The sequence below is a fragment of the Crotalus tigris genome, unplaced genomic scaffold (genome assembly GCF_016545835.1).
Source record: "Crotalus tigris isolate CLP2741 ecotype Arizona unplaced genomic scaffold, ASM1654583v1 scf7180000017716.2861928, whole genome shotgun sequence".
Lineage (NCBI taxonomy): Eukaryota > Metazoa > Chordata > Lepidosauria > Squamata > Viperidae > Crotalus > Crotalus tigris.
This window is the reverse complement of record NW_024096587.1, coordinates 235,318-252,869: the sequence shown is the minus strand read 5'-3', so window position 1 is coordinate 252,869 and position 17,552 is coordinate 235,318. Positions and strand designations below refer to the sequence as shown.

General features: G+C 40.3%; 1 protein-coding gene across 3 annotated transcripts in view; it reads right to left on the bottom strand.

Moving 5' to 3' along the window:
- Window positions 1–2,388: 2,388 nt before the first annotated feature.
- LOC120306065 (olfactory receptor 10AC1-like) overlaps window positions 2,389–17,552 on the bottom strand; it is a 93,106-nt gene continuing 77,942 nt past the window's right edge. The window contains exons 1-2 of one of the 3 annotated variants that reach the window (XM_039338666.1): window positions 14,618–16,014; window positions 2,389–3,506 (exon numbers count right to left, since the gene is read on the bottom strand). In XM_039338666.1, the coding sequence (XP_039194600.1) occupies window positions 2,527–3,501 (975 nt within the window). In that variant the 5' untranslated portion in view covers window positions 3,502–3,506; window positions 14,618–16,014 and the 3' untranslated portion in view covers window positions 2,389–2,526. Of the gene's footprint in view, window positions 3,507–13,552; window positions 13,623–14,617; window positions 16,015–17,552 lie in introns of those variants that run through there. The other 2 variants (XM_039338667.1, XM_039338668.1) reach the window with 2 other exon arrangements.

The following is a 17,552-nucleotide window of genomic DNA, read 5'->3' as shown; positions in this document are numbered from 1 at the left end:
GCAGTATTCCAATATCTCAGGGGCTGCCATAAAGAAGAGGGAATTAAGCTATTTTCCAAAGCACCTGAAGGCAGGACAAGAAGCAACGGGTGGAAACTAATCAAGGAGAGAAGCAACCTAGAACTAAGGAGAAACTTCCTGACAGTGAGAACAATTAATCAGTGGAACAGCCTGCCTCCAGAAGCAGTAAATGCTCCAACACTGGAAGTTTTTAAGAAGAGACTGGACAGCCACTTGTCCGAAATGGTGTAGGGTTTCCTGCCCAAGCAGGAGGTTGGACTAGATGACCTTTAAGGTCCCTTCCAACTTTACTACTATTATTATTACAAAAGATTAACATGGCCACACTTTCTAGTGCATGAAACCATATAAAATGTTTACATTAAATTAAATTTATAATTAAAATTAAATCACAAGTATTACAGATTGTAACCTCAGTCCAAAGATTCTTATGATAAGCATCTACTGTACTTGCAAAAAATCTGTTATTATACAGTAGTGATAGGAAAGCCCTCGGTGAAGCAAAATAACTCCAGGGAGCCCCCTTGTGCCCATCTCTTTCTCTCTCTCTCTCTCTCTCTCTCTCTCTCTCTCTCTCTCTCTCTCTCTCTCCCTCCCTCCCTCCCTCCCTCTCTCTCTCTCTCTCTCCCCCTCCCTCCCTCCCTCCCTCTCTCTCTCTCTATGCTCCTCCCAATGACCCTCTCTTGAAGCCTTCTGTGCTGTAAGCACCCAACCATCCCTTGAGTGCAACTGATACTGCTGCTCAGCTCTGATATTAGCAGCTGGTTCATTCAGGAGCAAGATTTTACCACTGAGATCCTGCCAAGGTACTCTTCTATGCAACCTTCCGCTTCCTCACTGGATATTCTTTCAGTTTGGCCAGTCATGACTCCAGAGCCTTCAGGGGCAGAGTTGAGAACAATGGGACACACTTTTGTTGGTTCTGTTTATAGGCCAAGTCCTCAGCTGCAAGTCTGCCTGGTGCCTCAGCCCATTTTTCCCTCTCCTCTCAATTATTCATAAGCCATGGACATGGTACGTACACACTATCATATTCTCCAAACTCAGCTACAGACCAGTCAGGAAATACGACCAGATAAGCTAATTCTATTTTATTGTAAAACTACATTAACAAAATCTTGCAAGTGTGAAATTTCCTAGGTGGCATCTCTTTGCCCTGTCCCCCAAGATCATTACCACATACCATTTCATCATGCACCATGTGGGCCATCATTATCTGAGGGAGTAGCTCATTTTGGAGAGCAGAGTAACAAATAAGGCATGTTTTCAGGGTCCCTATAAATGGCATTGCAACCCGGTATATACCAATCCTGTCAGATCAAACCAGATAGGCAGATACCAGAGGAAATAGGCATCCCATCAAGTAAACAGGGTCGCTACCATATAGAGCTTTATGGGTAAAAACCAAAATTACGAATTGCACTTAGAATTAAATTGGCAACCGCTGCAGCTCGCAAAGCAGAGGTATCGCATAGGCATACCGATGCATGCCCATCATAGACCATGCTAGTGCATTCTCAACCAGTTAAAATTTTCAAGTGGTCTTTTAGGTAGCCTCATGTGTAGTGTGTTGCAGTAATTGAGCTCTGAGATGAGTAGGGCATGTTTGTGGACTTCTTGCCCCCAAAATGACTGCCCGGGTACTTACAGTGTTAAACTTTAATATTATTTAATAATACATGGATGGGACCAGGCTACCTATAGAACCCCCTTCGTCCCATTGCATCAGCCCGTCCCACCCACTCAAGCAGAGAAATAAGGATAAAAGTCCTTGAATTTGATGAATGGATTATAGGCTATAAGTCCTATAGTCTTGTAGTCTATAGTCTACAACATCATCGGTTAAAGACTTCCGATTGGTGAAGTCTAGGAAGAGAGCTTTCTCTGCTGTAGCTTCCGCCCTATGGATTATTCTCCCCCCAGAGGTGAAGTGTGTGCCATTCCCCTGGCCTTCCAAAAAGGAGTTAAGACATGGCTCTGCGGCCTTGCATGGAGAGCCCAGGGAAGCACACAGCCATGGATTTTGTTAGTCCCCTGAAAACCTTCCCTTCACTTTTTAACTAATTTTAATCTTTTCCCTCCTTTTCCATTTTTAATTTCTTTAAAACTTGTATATATGCTCTCTGATATTTTAACATTTTTTCTGTACACCATTCAGAGTCCCTCTTAGAGGGAGATGGACAGTGCAGAAATGTGAAATATAAATAAAGTGTGAGTATGCCCGGTTAAGCATGTATACTATCCTACACAGGCATTAATTATGCCTCGCACAATTGTGACCCATTCACCAAGATGAATTAACAATTAATGTTTGACCATCTCAGACAGAGGGCAAAGAGAGAAGATTAATTGATGAATCATAGTTGGTGCCTTGGTTTTTTTTTTTATTTGTTTTCTTTCCATTAGACAAGAAATATACAAGATTTCCCAATATACAAGAAATATTGATTTCATGGATTCTGGGCTGGACTCAATTTCCTTCCTCAGAAATGAGCAGGTCAGCTTTTAAAAATGCTCCAGTTTGGATGTCCCAATCTTTTTTTGCAATAACTTCCTCACAGCTCCTTTGATTTCTTTGTTCCTGAGACCATAAATTAAAGGATACAGTAGGGGGGTAATGTTGGTGTAGACAAGGGTTAACATCTTATCTCGACGGGGTGAGTAGCTAGACTTGGGTCGGACATATATGAAAGTGGCACAACCGTAATGCAAGACTGTGACCACCAGGTGAGAGATGCAAGTGGAGAAGGCCTTACCTCGGCCAGAGGAATCATGGATCCTCATCACAGCAAGGCAGATGCAGATATAAGAGATAAGAATGAGGATGAAAGGGAGGAGCAGGATGAGTGTGCAAGCTACAAGGAGGGGAAGCTCACTGATATAGCTCTTGGTGCATGCCAAGTGGAGAAGAGCAGGGACGTCACAAAAGAAGTGATCAATATGATGGGAGCTGCAGAAAGGCAAGTGGAAAACAGCCACAGTCAGCCCCAGAGAAACCACAAACCCCCCAAGGCAACAGATGACCAAAAGTTGAAGACAGAACTCTTGGTTCATCACTGCCATGTAGTGTAAGGGCTGACAGATGGCCACATAGCGGTCATAAGACATGGCTGCAAGGAGGAAACATTCAGCTCCCCCCAGAGCTACGAAGAAATGCATCTGGGTAGCACAGCCCACAAAAGAAATGGTGCTTTCCCCACTGCTCAACAGGCCAGCCAGCGCTTTGGGAGCAATGATGAGGGTATAACACAGCTCAATGGCAGAGAGCTGGCAGAGGAAAAAGAGCATTGGAGGACGGGAGGGCTCAGCTGACACAGCCAAGAGAATCAGCAGGTTTCCTGCAAGGGTAGCCAAGTGCAACCCAAGGAGGATGAAGAAAAAGAAAACTCGGAAGTGGAACACGTCAGAGAATCCAAGCAGCAGGAATCCCATGCTTAATGATGTCTGGTTATTGCTCTCCATGCAGTTGTCCACATACATTAGACCTGCAAGAGAGAAAAGAGTGAGATGAGAGAATATAGATGGAAAGATGAAAGTAACCATCCACCCATTCCCAGCAGTTTACTTGTTGTGGTCCAAGTACCCGTGGAAACTACTACCGGTAGCAGTAGAAAAGGAATAACAAACTAAACCCCACCAATATCCCCAGTTGTGAGGAATGATAGTAAATTGGGAGGCGTGCATAGCTTTCAGGTATTTTGTGTAAAATGTATTGTTACTCCTGCGGTATATTCTAGAAAAATGAGATCTTCTTGCATTTCCTTTCTTCTACATCTCCAGAAATCTTGCAAGAAGGAAAGGTAGGTAACTGACTAGATTGCAGTACCCAAATGCCTGAGCTGTGTCTTTGGGGAGCCTAACTGCCATGTTTCCAGAATCCGGAGAACAGTGGAGTATCCAAAATCATAGAATTTGGCCCTACTTCTGACAAAGCCACTTTATCATTTTATACCTAATAATGACTTGTAACATCACTATAATACATTATGCATTGGTGATAGTGTTGATGATTATCTTGTGTATTCCATGATGCAACTTAGCACTATTAATATTGTTCGATTGGGATTAAAAAATACTAGGAGCATACAATACTATATCCTAACAAGAAAATGACTTAAGGGTTTTCTAATGAAATAGCTTGATATCCCAGCATCCAACAACTCCATTTTTTTTTCTTATGAAAAGGTTTCCAGTGTTACCTGACCAGTGTGACCTGTTTTCTGATACTTACATTTTACATATAACCTCCCAAACCAAGGAATATTTATTTTATTTATATGGCAAAATAAAATACAATAATTATTTCTTGGATTGGGAGGTCCTGTGTAAAATGTAGGTGTGGAATATAATCATTAAACCTACCCTTTTCCAGAGTAACTTATGGTATGGTACACAAGAATCGCTACAGGAACAGCAACTGGGAGACTATCTATCAGTAATCATTCAATGGTAATTGCAGGAAGACATAAAATGGATGTGACCAGCAAACGGGAGTCTTTAGAATAGAGTAACATTTGAATGAAGTTTGCTGAATTGATTCATAAGTATAGTAATTGTTGCTGAAAGATATTGGCATGCACAACAGCAATATCAATAATATAGCATTATAGGAAACTTTCTATGAAACCCTTGTCTAATTTTACATGTAGTAATTACCAAAAAGCCATTCCCTCTTGTGATTGGAAATGCAGGAACCAAGTCTCAATACATCTAAGCTGGGGAGGGTTGTTTTAAGTAAATGTTCTCAAAGTATCCAGGTTGAATAGGAAACACAGAGAGCCTTAAATCAGCATGTAATAGTGAAGTCGGGCAAAAAGTTCTGTTTTTCTCTCTTTTTTAAAAAGTTTTTTATTTATAATACAGTTAAAACAAAAATGGACATAACGTGACATTCCAGAATAAATATTCCTAACAATTTGTTCCTCTTAATACATATAATTAATACATCATTCTTAATCTCTAAATAAACTTATTCTTCTATACAATAAAATTATATATACAGCTATATGTATTCCTGTCTTAACACTAGCTTGAAGCCCAAGCAGTTCTCCTTAATTCATACCAATAATAAAATTTGTCCCAGATTTCAAAGTAGTCTGATTCTGTCTTATCCTTCATTTCCATTGTGAGCCTATCCATTTCAGCACACGATAAAATTTTATATAAAATCTCTTCTTCTGTTGGAATTCCTTTATTCCTCCAGTTTTGAGCGTATACCAATCTAGCAGCTGTGAGAATGTGTAACATCAAATAGAATACCCCTTTGTCATATTTCTGTGTGGTTATGCCTAGTAAAAAGAGTTCTGGTTTTAACTCTACCACTAACATTAAAATTTCTTCCAGCCATTTTTTAACCTTATTCCAAAAATCACAGGCTCGTGGGCACTCCCACCACATATGATAGTATGTCCCAGTTGCCAATTTACATTTCCAGCACTTGGAAGAAACATTTGGATCCATTTTAGCTAATCTTATGGGCGGGAGATGCCATCTGTAGGACATTTTGTAGAGATTTTCTTTGTAGGAGGTGGCCAGAGTGAGCTTCCTGTTTCTTGCCCATAATTCTTGCCAGATGTGGAGATCAAAGCTGAGATCAAAACCCTACTCCACTTTAACATGGTCTCTTTTACCGGTTGCTCATACATTGCCTGGTCTAACAAATAATGATATAGTTTTTTAATCATTTTATCCTCCGTACCTAATAATATTTTATCCAGCCCTATCGGTTCTAATTTTATGCCTAACTCTTTTTTATCTTTCCAATATCTCGCCTGTAATTGAAGGTATGCCCACCATCCTAATCCTATCCCTTCGTCTTGAAAAATTTTCCTGGGTTTCAATTCCCCTCTCTCGTCTAGAATATTTTTATATGTTATAATCTTTCCTAGTTGGATAAACTTTGGATGTACATGCTTTTCTAAAGATGAGATCCAACTAGGGACTTGAGTGTAATTTGGTTGCCAGATTTTAACCCATACATCAGTTAGAGCTTGTCTGATATAATGCCTTTGGAAATATTTGTGTGTGTCAGAATCCAATCATATTTCATCTTTAATTATCAAATATAGAAACTCCCAATTCTGCCTTCTTTGGATTCTGCCATAAGAGGGAGAGAAGGGGGAGAACAAAGGGGCTTTATGGCCCTCACTTCCTTCAGTACACTTCAAAGAGCTGAATGCTGAATGTGTGTTTATTGTAACATCAAAGCGTTAGCACTAGAGGACCTTATCATAACAAAGCAGGGTATTTGCCTTTCATGTAGTTACCTGAAGTCTCCATCCAGACGGAAGAAAGAAGAAAGGGGGTGGAATTGTGATACTTGAAACTATCACTGGAAGGGGGGTTGATTGGGTGGGACTACTGGGGAACCCCTTAAAACCTTGAATGGGAGAGCTTGAACCCCAAGTCCTGTCTAGCATGCCTGCAACCATTTTCTCTTAATAAAGGATTCCTGTTGGAAGAATTATTCCAAGAGTTCTGTCTTCTTAAGATGCAAAGTGGGGTGGGTCCTTACATTAGACAGGACTTGCAAAATTAATCCACCTGGAAGGAAGACCCTTGCCGGGGGATTTTGCAAAAATTTACCATGTCAGACAATGGAGCAAGAGAGGGGGAAAACTCCCTGGAAAGAGAGCCGCTGACCCAGTTGGAACCTTGCCAGATGTTGGGATCCGAGAGGCCAGATTCCTCAGGAGAAGAAGTGGTGGAGACACAGGACCACAAGCCTCGCTGGTCGATGGGCGTTGGAAAGAAAAGTGAGTGGGGAAAGGAATCAAGAAAGGTGACCCTGAGACGGGGGACCAAGCAACCAGAATGGAAGCAGGAGATGGAGAAATCCCTGCACGCAAGTGAAGAGGGAGGAAGCTGGGCACCGTACTCAGACTGGATCCTAGAGAAAGCTATTGACCTGATGAAGAGAACTCTCAGCTCCCTAGGAGAGGAGAATACTGAGCCCTACGGCCGCCCCAGTTCCTGGAGCCGCAAAGGGAGAGACACCGAGGGGGACGTGGAACCTGCAACCCCAGGGACATCTACTGATCCAGGAGCCCCCACCCCCTACCGGACCACAGATGGCAATCTGGACGGAAGACACTACCACCCACAACAGAGGCACCGATCCATTCCAAGACGTCCACCGTTGGAAGTGAAATTCAAAGGGGAGCCAACACGCTTGGGGTTTTTCCTAACCCAAGTCCTCAGCTACATGGAGGAATATGGGCAGGATATTCCCAGCGACAAAGCCCGCATCCGGATCGTGCAATCTGCCCTGGATGGACCAGCTGCGGATTGGGTAGTGAACTTGCATGACTCCAATGCCCCAGAACTCAGTAACTTCAACCGTTTCATGTCCTCTTTGAGAAGACGATTTGAAGACCCCCTGGCTGATCGCAAAGCCCGTGAAAGGATAACAACGATGAGGCAAGGCAAACGCCCAGTGGCTGAGTATACACAAGAATTCCGGGCCATTGCCAGCAAACTGAATTGGCCAGAAGACATCCTCCTTGGCCATTTCAAAGACGGACTAAACTATGATCTATATGATGCTTGCCTGCCCCGAGGGGACCCACATCGACTTGAGGAATGGTACGTCTTGGCAGAGGAAGCAGAGATCGACATATTGAAGAGGCACCGCCGAGGAAAACAATGGAGCCGCCCCCCGCCTGAGCTGACACACCAACCGGTGAAATCATCGGATACAGCCAAGAAGCAAATGGGATGTTTCAAGTGCGGAAGAGAAGGGCATCGAGCTGTAGAATGCCGCTCAAAGGCCCCCCAGCACAACCCAGACAGATCCCCAACAACAACCCGGAAAGTATACACCACAGGGCCGGTGGATGCCTCAGATGACAGCTCGGAGGGCGAACCCCTGGTAAGTGGATGCATCACAACCCATCTTCAAAACAGTGACTATATTAATCCCCCCCATGCCCGAAGCTGTGAAGGTGAAAGCCTTAATAGACTCTGGCTGCACCCGCTGCCTCATTAGCCCAACACTAGTGGGGGAATCTGGGCATCCCATCCAGGAGACTGGAACAACCAATCTCATTTGGCCAGCTAGATGGATCCATAGCAGGGGGGGTGCCAGCTACCCTAGCCACTTTGCCAATACATCTCTCCCTGGGCAACCATGAAGAGGACTTAACGTTTGTGGTGACCCCAGGTATGGAATGCCCAATGATTCTAGGGATGGAATGGTTGAAAAAATGGAACCCCTGGGTAAATTGGAGGATGACAGAAATCAAATTCCCGAAGGGGGACCCTATGGACTTAAAACCCCAAGGGAGGCTACCAGAATCAAGAATAGAAAAAGCATCCATAGGAGAGGAAAAAAGATTAACAGAAATACCAGAGGAATATAGAGACCTTGCTGAAGTTTTCAGTGAGGAGAGGGCGAATGAGCTTCCCCCCCACCGACCCACAGACTGTACCATTGAATTCAAGCCTGGGGCAAAACTCCCGAAGCCCAGATTATACTCCATGAGCCCAAAGGAGAAGGAGGAAATGGAAAGATTTATAAAAAAAAACTGGAGAGAGGTTTCATTGAGCCAGCCAAGCCTAAAGTGGCTGCCCCGGTCCTTTTTAGAGAGAAGAAGGATGGCTCTTTACGTTTATGCGTGGATTATAGGGCCCTGAATACAATCAGTGAAAGCAACCTATACCCACTGCCCCTCATGAAAGACATGCTGTCACACCTATCGAAAGGGAAATTTTTTTCTAAACTAGACCTAAGGGAAGCTTACTATCGCGTGAGAATCAAGGAAGGGGATGAATGGAAGACTGCATTTAACTGCCCCATGGGGTGCTATCAATTCAAAGTCTTGCCATTTGGATTACAAGGGGGCCCTGCAGTCTTTATGCAATTAATCAATGACGTTCTAAGGGAGCACCTATTTAAGGGGTCCTTGTTTACTTGGACGACATTCTTATCTTTACTGAAACAAAAGAAGAACACGTCAAACTTGTCAGAGCGGTTTTTAAAGAAGCTGCGAGCCGCCCACCTATATGCCAAACTCTCAAAATGCGAATTCCACCAGGAAAGGATAGACTACCTAGGTTATCGCATATCCCCCCAGGGCATTGAAATGGACCCAGAGAAGGTCAAAGCAGTATTAGATTGGGCACCACCCCGCACAAGAAAGCAACTACAAAGTTTCCTGGGCTTTGCAAACTTTTACCGCCAATTCATCCCCTCATTTGCCCAGATAGCCTTGCCCCTCACTAACTTACTAAAAACGAAGGGAGCATCCTCAGTAAAACCTAGCCAGCCACTAACATGGACAATGGAGTGCCAAGCAGCGTTTGAGAGACTAAGAGACTTTTTTCTGCCGAACCAGTACTAAGGCACCCAGACATGGACAAGCCCTTCATAATACAGGCAGATGCAAGTGATGTGGCAGTGGGGGCTGTGCTATTACAAGAAAATGATGATGCAGTATTGCAACCCTGTGCATATACATCCAAGAAACTCACGGAAACAGAACAGCGCTGGCCCGTATGGGAGAAGGAGGCTTATGGGATACGTTGGGCATTACTCACGTGGCGACAGTTCCTGGAAGGCAAAACAAAATCCCTTCCAGGTGTGGACTGATCACAAAAATTTAGAAGCCCTGAAAACTTCCAGGAAACTCAATCCCAAACAAGCCCGCTGGTCCCAGCATTTTCACCAATTCCAATTTAAGCTCAAACATTTACCAGGAAGAAAGAACTTCCTGGCAGATGCACTATCTCGCATGCCCCAATATAACAGCGCACGAACCACAGACTCTAGACCAATAATGGCAGAGTCACAACTGGCAGCACCAGTAACCACAAGAACCCAAGCCAAAATAAAACCACAACTGGACAGCCAAACTGGAATTGAATTCAGAAAAAGTTTGGAAACAGATGAATGGTTCCAGAAAAACAAAAATGTGTGCACAATGAGAGACGGGTTGCCTTGGGTAGGGGAAAAGTTATATATACCAACAACTCAAAGAGTAACTTTCATGCACCTTTGCCATGACACAAAATCAGCAGGGCATTTTGGATTTGTAAAAACTTTACATTTAATTAAACGGCAATTTTGGTGGCCATCCATGAAAAAGGACATTGAAAGTTATATAGCCAGTTGTCCAAAATGTGCCACGGCAAAGAGGTTGCAAGGGAAAGTGCCAGGACTATTGCAAACAGTGGCAAGTCCCTCAGCCCCCTGGAGAGAAATAGCCATGGATTTTATAGTGGAATTGCCAGAAAGCAATGGGAATACTGTGGTCTGGACGGTCACGGACTTGTTTTCCAAACAGGTGCACTTTATCCCTTGCCAAAAGATTCCCACTGCAAAAGCCTTAGCAAAACTTTTCATCCAACACATTTACAGATTGCATGGGGCACCCCAACGCATCATCTCTGACAGGGGGGTGCAATTTACGTCTGCATTTTGGAAGGAATTTTTATCCCTCTTAGGAACCACTCAGGGACTGACATCTAGCCACCACCCTCAAGGAAATGGGGGGGCTGAAAAAATGAACTCCGTACTTAAGCAATATTTAAGATGTTTTCTTAGTTTCCAGCAGACCGAGTGGGCGGACTTACTCCCTTTTGCAGAAGTTGCCTACAATAATGCAGTCCACTCCAGCACAGGTTACACTCCTTTTCAAATAGCCACCGGTCAAAGTTTCAACCCCATGCCAGAATTAACCCCAAACGAACCAACGATCCCCTCGCTGAAAGAATGGATGGAGAAATTACAAAACACCTGGCCAATAGTCAGAAAAGCACTAGATGAAGCTAGGCAGGCATATAAAACACAAGCCGATAAAAAAAGGGTTGAGCCTACACCATTCATTATAGGAGAAATGGTGTACTTATCTACAAAATACCTAAAGTCCCTACAGCCCTGTAAAAAACTTGGACCAAAATATATAGGACCTTTTCCAATTAAAAGAATCATAAATCCAGTAACAGTAGAATTAGAATTACCCAAAAATCTCAGGCAAATACACCCAATTTTTCATTGCAGCTTGCTGAAAAGAGAGCATCAGTCACCTCTACGGCCAAAAATCCCCCCCCCACCACCTCCAATCATGGTGGAGGGTGAACAACACTTCGAAATAAAGGAAGTCCTTGACTCTAGGAGATATCATGGAGCAACTCAGTACCTAGTTGCCTGGAAACACCTCCCTCCCTCACAAAATGAGTGGGTCCATAAACGTCATGTCAGAGCCCCGAAGCTATTGAAGAAGTTTCACACAGAGTATCCTAACAAGCCTAACTAAATTTTATACTTGTGTTTTCTTTCAGGTGGATCTCTCTTATTTTTAAGAGGGGCCGGATGTCAGAATCCAATCATATTTCATCTTTAATTATCAAATATAGAAACTCCCAATTCTGCCTTCTTTGGATTCTGCCATAAGAGGGAGAGAAGGGGGAGAACAAAGGGGCTTTATGGCCCTCACTTCCTTCAGTACACTTCAAAGAGCTGAATGCTGAATGTGTGTTTATTGTAACATCAAAGCGTTAGCACTAGAGGACCTTATCATAACAAAGCAGGGTATTTGCCTTTCATGTAGTTACCTGAAGTCTCCATCCAGATGGAAGAAAGAAGAAAGGGGGTGGAATTGTGATACTTGAAACTATCACTGGAAGGGGGGTTGATTGGGTGGGACTACTGGGGAACCCCTTAAAACCTTGAATGGGAGAGCTTGAACCCCAAGTCCTGTCTAGCATGCCTGCAACCATTTTCTCTTAAGGATTCCTGTTGGAAGAATTATTCCAAGAGTTCTGTCTTCTTAAGATGCAAAGTGGGGTGGGTCCTTACAGTGTGTCTTATATTTATGATCCCATAACATAGCATGCCATCCTATTTGTAAGTCATGACCTTCCAGACATAATAATCTCCTGTTCTTTAGTAATATCCAATCCCTTACCCATAATAATACTATGGCCTGATAATATTTTTCCAGGTCAGGGAGGCCAAATCCCCCCCTTTCCTTTGAATCCTGCAGTAATTTTAATTTAATCCTTGCTCTTTTTCCTTGCCAGATGAATTTGAGTATAATTTTGTTAAGGTTTTGAAAAAATTTCTTGTCCAATTTTATGGAACAAAAATAAAATTTGCGGTAACACATTCATTTTAATTACCGCAATTCTACCCATAAGGGAGAGCTGCAGGTTGGTCCAAATATCTAAATCCTTCTTAATCTGTTCAATTAACTTATCATAGTTATCTCTTTTGAATGTAACACATCTAACAGTTAGTTGTATCTCTGGATATCTTATTTTGTTCGTGATTCGAATATCTATTCTGTCAACCAATTCATTTTTCTCTTTTCTTGTTCAGACAAAGAATACAACCTCTGCTGCTTCTAATTCATGTGCATGGCAGCTTACAGTAACCAACCAAGGAAGTATTGGAGGTTATATAGTTAATAAAAGTATAAGGGCAGCAAAAACACTTATTGGTTAATGTGATGCAATTTTATTTTGTAGACCTAGTCCGGATTCTTTGTCTGCAATAGTGTGTTGTTAAAGCAGGAAGATTAAAGCAGAAGAAATTTTAGTTTGAAGAGAGCTAAAAGAATTTCTGCCCAAGGAAAAATAACAAAGGAAAGTGCTTGCTCAGATTGGGATGGGTTACTTTTCAGTCCAGAGTTTGATTCAGCTGTCATGGCTTTTTCACATATTATTTTATGTTATTCATTGTCAAAAAATACAAAAGAAACAGCTTCAACAGAGTAATCTTTAAGATTTATACCAAGTTATAACCTGAAGAAAATTGGCATAAAATGTTCTACAGATGATATACAACCCCCTCAATAATATCTACGACAGATAAATCATAGGAATTGTTGTGAAACAGAAGGAACATTTTATCATATGTGGTAAATGGGTAAAAGACCCAAAAATACCGGTGAAAGACATACGTAGTACAGTGCAAAAATAAATTGTATTTTAAATTCAAAATGAAAGCGTACCCTTCTTTACTAGGAATAATTCCCCCAAAAAATAATAATCAAGAAACATAATAATTTAATGAGATATGTGTATACAACATAAAATTTGTAGAATATAAAAAGAAAAACACAATTCCAGCAATATCTGACAGGAAACTTGCAGAATACACAATAGCAAAACTAACACAGACACACAAACAAAATAGAAGTTTAAATGAATTTAAGCAAAAATGGTTCTCACACATACAGTACATATACAGCAATGGCAAATACAGTCATGTACAGTTTGGCTTTTAATGGGGTCTAAATGTTTATAAATATTGTAATTAGCAAACATATAAAAAGGGTGAAGTCAGCCACAATAGCTTTTTTAAAAAGTATTTTTTTCTTTGTCTTTTTTGTTTCTTCTTCAGTATTTTAATTTTGTTAACCTTGTTTTGTTTATCTATTTTTTTCCTTCTTTAACATGTATAAACACACACACACACACACACACACACACACACACACACAAAATGCATACCAAGTAATAATACAATGGAGATTTCAGTATCAAGTAATCTAACCCAAGACTGAAACTTTTATCACATAACAAATACCTTGATGTATGATATTTCTTCATCTTTTCCTTTCCAATATTCTATTTAACTTTGAATGAAAAAGTCAAATAATCATTGTAATACTGATATCCTAAATAATAATGAATAATGATACAATAACAGAGTAACAATTGGTTGGGATCTTGGACGTTTTCTAGTGCAACCCCTGCTCAAGCAGGAAATCCTATGCCATTTCAGACGATTGTCCAATCTCTTCTTAAAAACCCTCTCCTTTTTTATATCCAATACTTCAATGTATCTAAACTGTAGAATTAAAATATATACCTATCATTCTAATAAAATAACAATGTATTAAGATTTATACTAACATAACAACAACAAATACAGAAGGAACCTTTTTCAAGCTGTGGGGGAACAAAATTATCTAAAACATGAGAAATGTTTTCCTTCATGTCTACTATTGCTATTGCATCTCCCAGTCAGCCCGCTGCCTTTATTGTTTCTTCAGAAATGGGCTGGTCCAGAAAAGGTGGAAATAACCCCTTTCCCCATTGTTTTCCCCCAAAGCTGATTTAATCACATCCACACTATAATATCATGGATCTCCCATGTATCTAGTGATCTAATAGGCTCAGCTATCCTTCCCCTCCATAAATCCTTTCTATTCTAAATGTTATTTTGGAAAGCAGCACTAAAAGGAGATAGGTGTTCTGATGAAGAATAATAAATGAATACAACTACATCAGAAGAGGCACATTGGGTCAGGCTGAAGAATAAAGAATGAATGGCCTTTTGGATTAAGGCTGGTCATTTGTAGAATATATATATATAAAAAAACCTCCATCTGTTGCAAGTAAAGCAGAAAGACAGGCAGGTTGATGCTGCTAGCGTGTAAAGCAGCATGTGATGCCCATAATCAATAACATAGCAGCTTTCTCCTAGATTTTTTTTCTTTGTCAATCAACTATAAAAACATATTACTTTTTAAATCTGAAGGCATTAGTATGCTTCCCAACTCTCAGATAGGAAATGTGTAGTAGCCTTCAATAATTTGGAACAGTGCCCATGCATAAACATTTTATTGTATTATCTTTTATTACCTACCTGTCCCTTCTTCAGAATTTGCTTTCCCATTGATGGGGAATGATCTTATTAATTCTGAGATGAATGTGTGTGTGTGCGTGCGCAGTCACTGCACAATTAGCTCTCCAATCAGTTGCAATCTCCCTGGTTGTCTGTGCTTCAATCATTATGTCCCAGGTGATGCCATCTTGAGGAAATTCCTCTCATTTATCTGTGAAGCAAAACAATCTCACCCCCAGGATATTCTTTTTTCCACTGCCTCCAGCAATAGAATGAGCTTAAACTCCACCAAGAGAAATCCAGAAGAAATTCTCAAACGTCCTGAGACCAAGTCAGAAAATTGGAAGACCCCTTTTGTGGTGAAATTAAACTTTTGAGAAATTTCAAGGAAGATTTTGGCAAACTATTAATTTTTTTTTTAAAAAGTCAGAAAATATTAATGGTTGCCATGGGGGGGGGGGAAATCTTACATTCTGTTCACTCTGTTCTATGTTAGGCTGAAAATTTTAAAAGTGTATTTAAAAAGTTTTTTCATTTCATTTGTAAAAATATATAGATGTTTAATTTTTTTGCTAATTATAATTTTTTTTCAAGCAATTCACACTCTTCGCTTTCTTTTTCATTAATTTTGGGTAATTTTCCCCTTACACACAATGCTTGAATTTGTACAATGGAAAGGAATGACAGAATAGCTGATTTCTTTCTGTTTACTTACTCAGCATGCAAAATTAAATAGATACATATTATACATAGAATCCAACAAAGTTGCTCATGTATCTCAAACTGCAGCATACAAGTTTATCCATTTCCTCTCTCCTTCCACCCCACTACATGTCTCAGGGGCAAAAATTATTCACAAAGTAGAGGAAAGAAAAAGACTTGAGAATAGAATTGAGTAGAGTAGAGTAGACAAGGTTAATTCAAAGAAGATTTTTAAAATTCTAATGTCTGAAATCAGAGCAAGGTTAGAAGAAGCTCAAATAAGTTGAACTTTTTTTCTGTATGAGCCATATTAAAAAGAAAACACCTCTAGCTGGTTCTTCCATATTTTAGGTATAGACACCTCTTCTGCTCAAATTTCTGTTCTGAATGTTACATCTACCATGCAAGAAACAGAAACGCAACTTCATTCATAGGCAACATTTTCTACAACCAACTGTCTTCACTTATCTGCTATCCAGGTTACACACAAAACTGTGCAAAATCCACTGAGGGTTTTGTGCATCCATAAAATGAAGGCTGGAGAGCAATCATTGCTTGGCCGAGATAATAGTAAAATGCAAAAGCCCTGAAGAAGTAAGAATAACCAGAGCTTTTTTTCTCATAGAATGCTCAGAACGGAGTTCCTTTTTTGGATGGAACCTTGTAGGGTAGGCAAGGCGGGTTGTATGACGTGTGTGAGTTCCGGCACCTTTTTTTTTTTTTTTTTTTTAGAAAAAAAGCACTGAGAATAACTATTTAGAATCCAGGAAGTGACATGACACAAAATTGTGTTTTATTCTTTATTCTAAAGCTACTACTAATCCTTTTCATTGAACTCTGAATACCAATATCATTGGTGACCTTGAGCTTCAACACTGTAAAGGAAAGTAAAATCAAATAATTCTGTATTTTTCCACACCATATGCATTGTTATTATCTTTGTGGATGAGGAGAAAGGGAAACAGAAATTGCTCCCAAAGACTGGGTAAGGCTCTACCAAGGCCTGAGTAATGAATAGCTTTCTCCCTGGAGATGAGAATAAGACAACTGCTCCCAAAATCTGTGAAGAGAAAATGATATTTGTTGGATTATTTCTGTCTTGGAAGGTCTTATGAGTATAATTTTTCTTTTGGAAATTCTTGACCTGGTAATCCCAATTTTGGTCTGAAAATACTATCTCCTGAAGCCACTCCCAGATCTCAGGATAAGGGCTTAGATAAGGGAGGGAGGGAGCAGTATATATAGTATTGAGGCAAGCAGAAACTTTTGGACTTGAATCTTGCTTATGGCCACTATTATTTGCTTGCAAACTGTGCCTAAATGAAAACAAAAAATAAATTATCTCCCTTTATATTTATCCTTTTTTTTCTAGAGAATCTCTTTAACATTCTTACAAAAGTTCAGGGAGACACTGGGTAATTTGTCCCATATAAAGCCACACTACTACTCATTTTGGTGAAGTGGTAACTGTTTGTCTAGAAAAGAGATACTGGTACAGTTGTTTTTAACTTTCTCTTTCCCTTACCTCTGAAGTCAAGGTTGTTAGGAGTCTTTCTTTCATTTATAGTTTATTCTAATGATCTCTGTGGACTTGGATTGATTAGCATGGACATCAAAAGGAACAATATATTAAATATGTAATTATCTAAACACAAACATTAGCTCACCAATAGTGAATCAAACTAACTGAGAGTTGATATTTACTTAGTCAAAATAGTATGTGCCACAACATACTCACAGAAATGTTTTATGACTGGGCTTTGAAGTTGACAGAAAAATCCCTCCAACCTTTAGGAAATCCCTAAAAGTACCCAAAGATATTTGACTAATGCTTGAAAATAATGACATAAAGGCAATAAAATAATAACAGCTGACCATTGAGAGGGAATACAATAGAAATAATACTTAAAGTTGACATACAAATGAATCAAATAAGAAGCAGTATTAACCCATGATAATTTAGCCTATCATTCAGTTCAATGAAAGAAAGGCAAGCTGTTCACAGAATTCAATTCAATTCAACACTGCATTCAAGAAAAAATAGAGGCATGGAGTTCCAAAAATATTGGGGAAACGAATATCAAGCATTAATAAATGTTTAGCTTCATTCTGTGTTCACAAAAGCAATAAGTAAAAACAGAAATATCAAGACTCCTACTGCAACAAAGGTCAACAGTTTGGAGGCTTCTTATTATAGTAAAGAGGGAGAAATTTACAAGAGGTGACATTCACACCTATATATTGAGGCACCTTT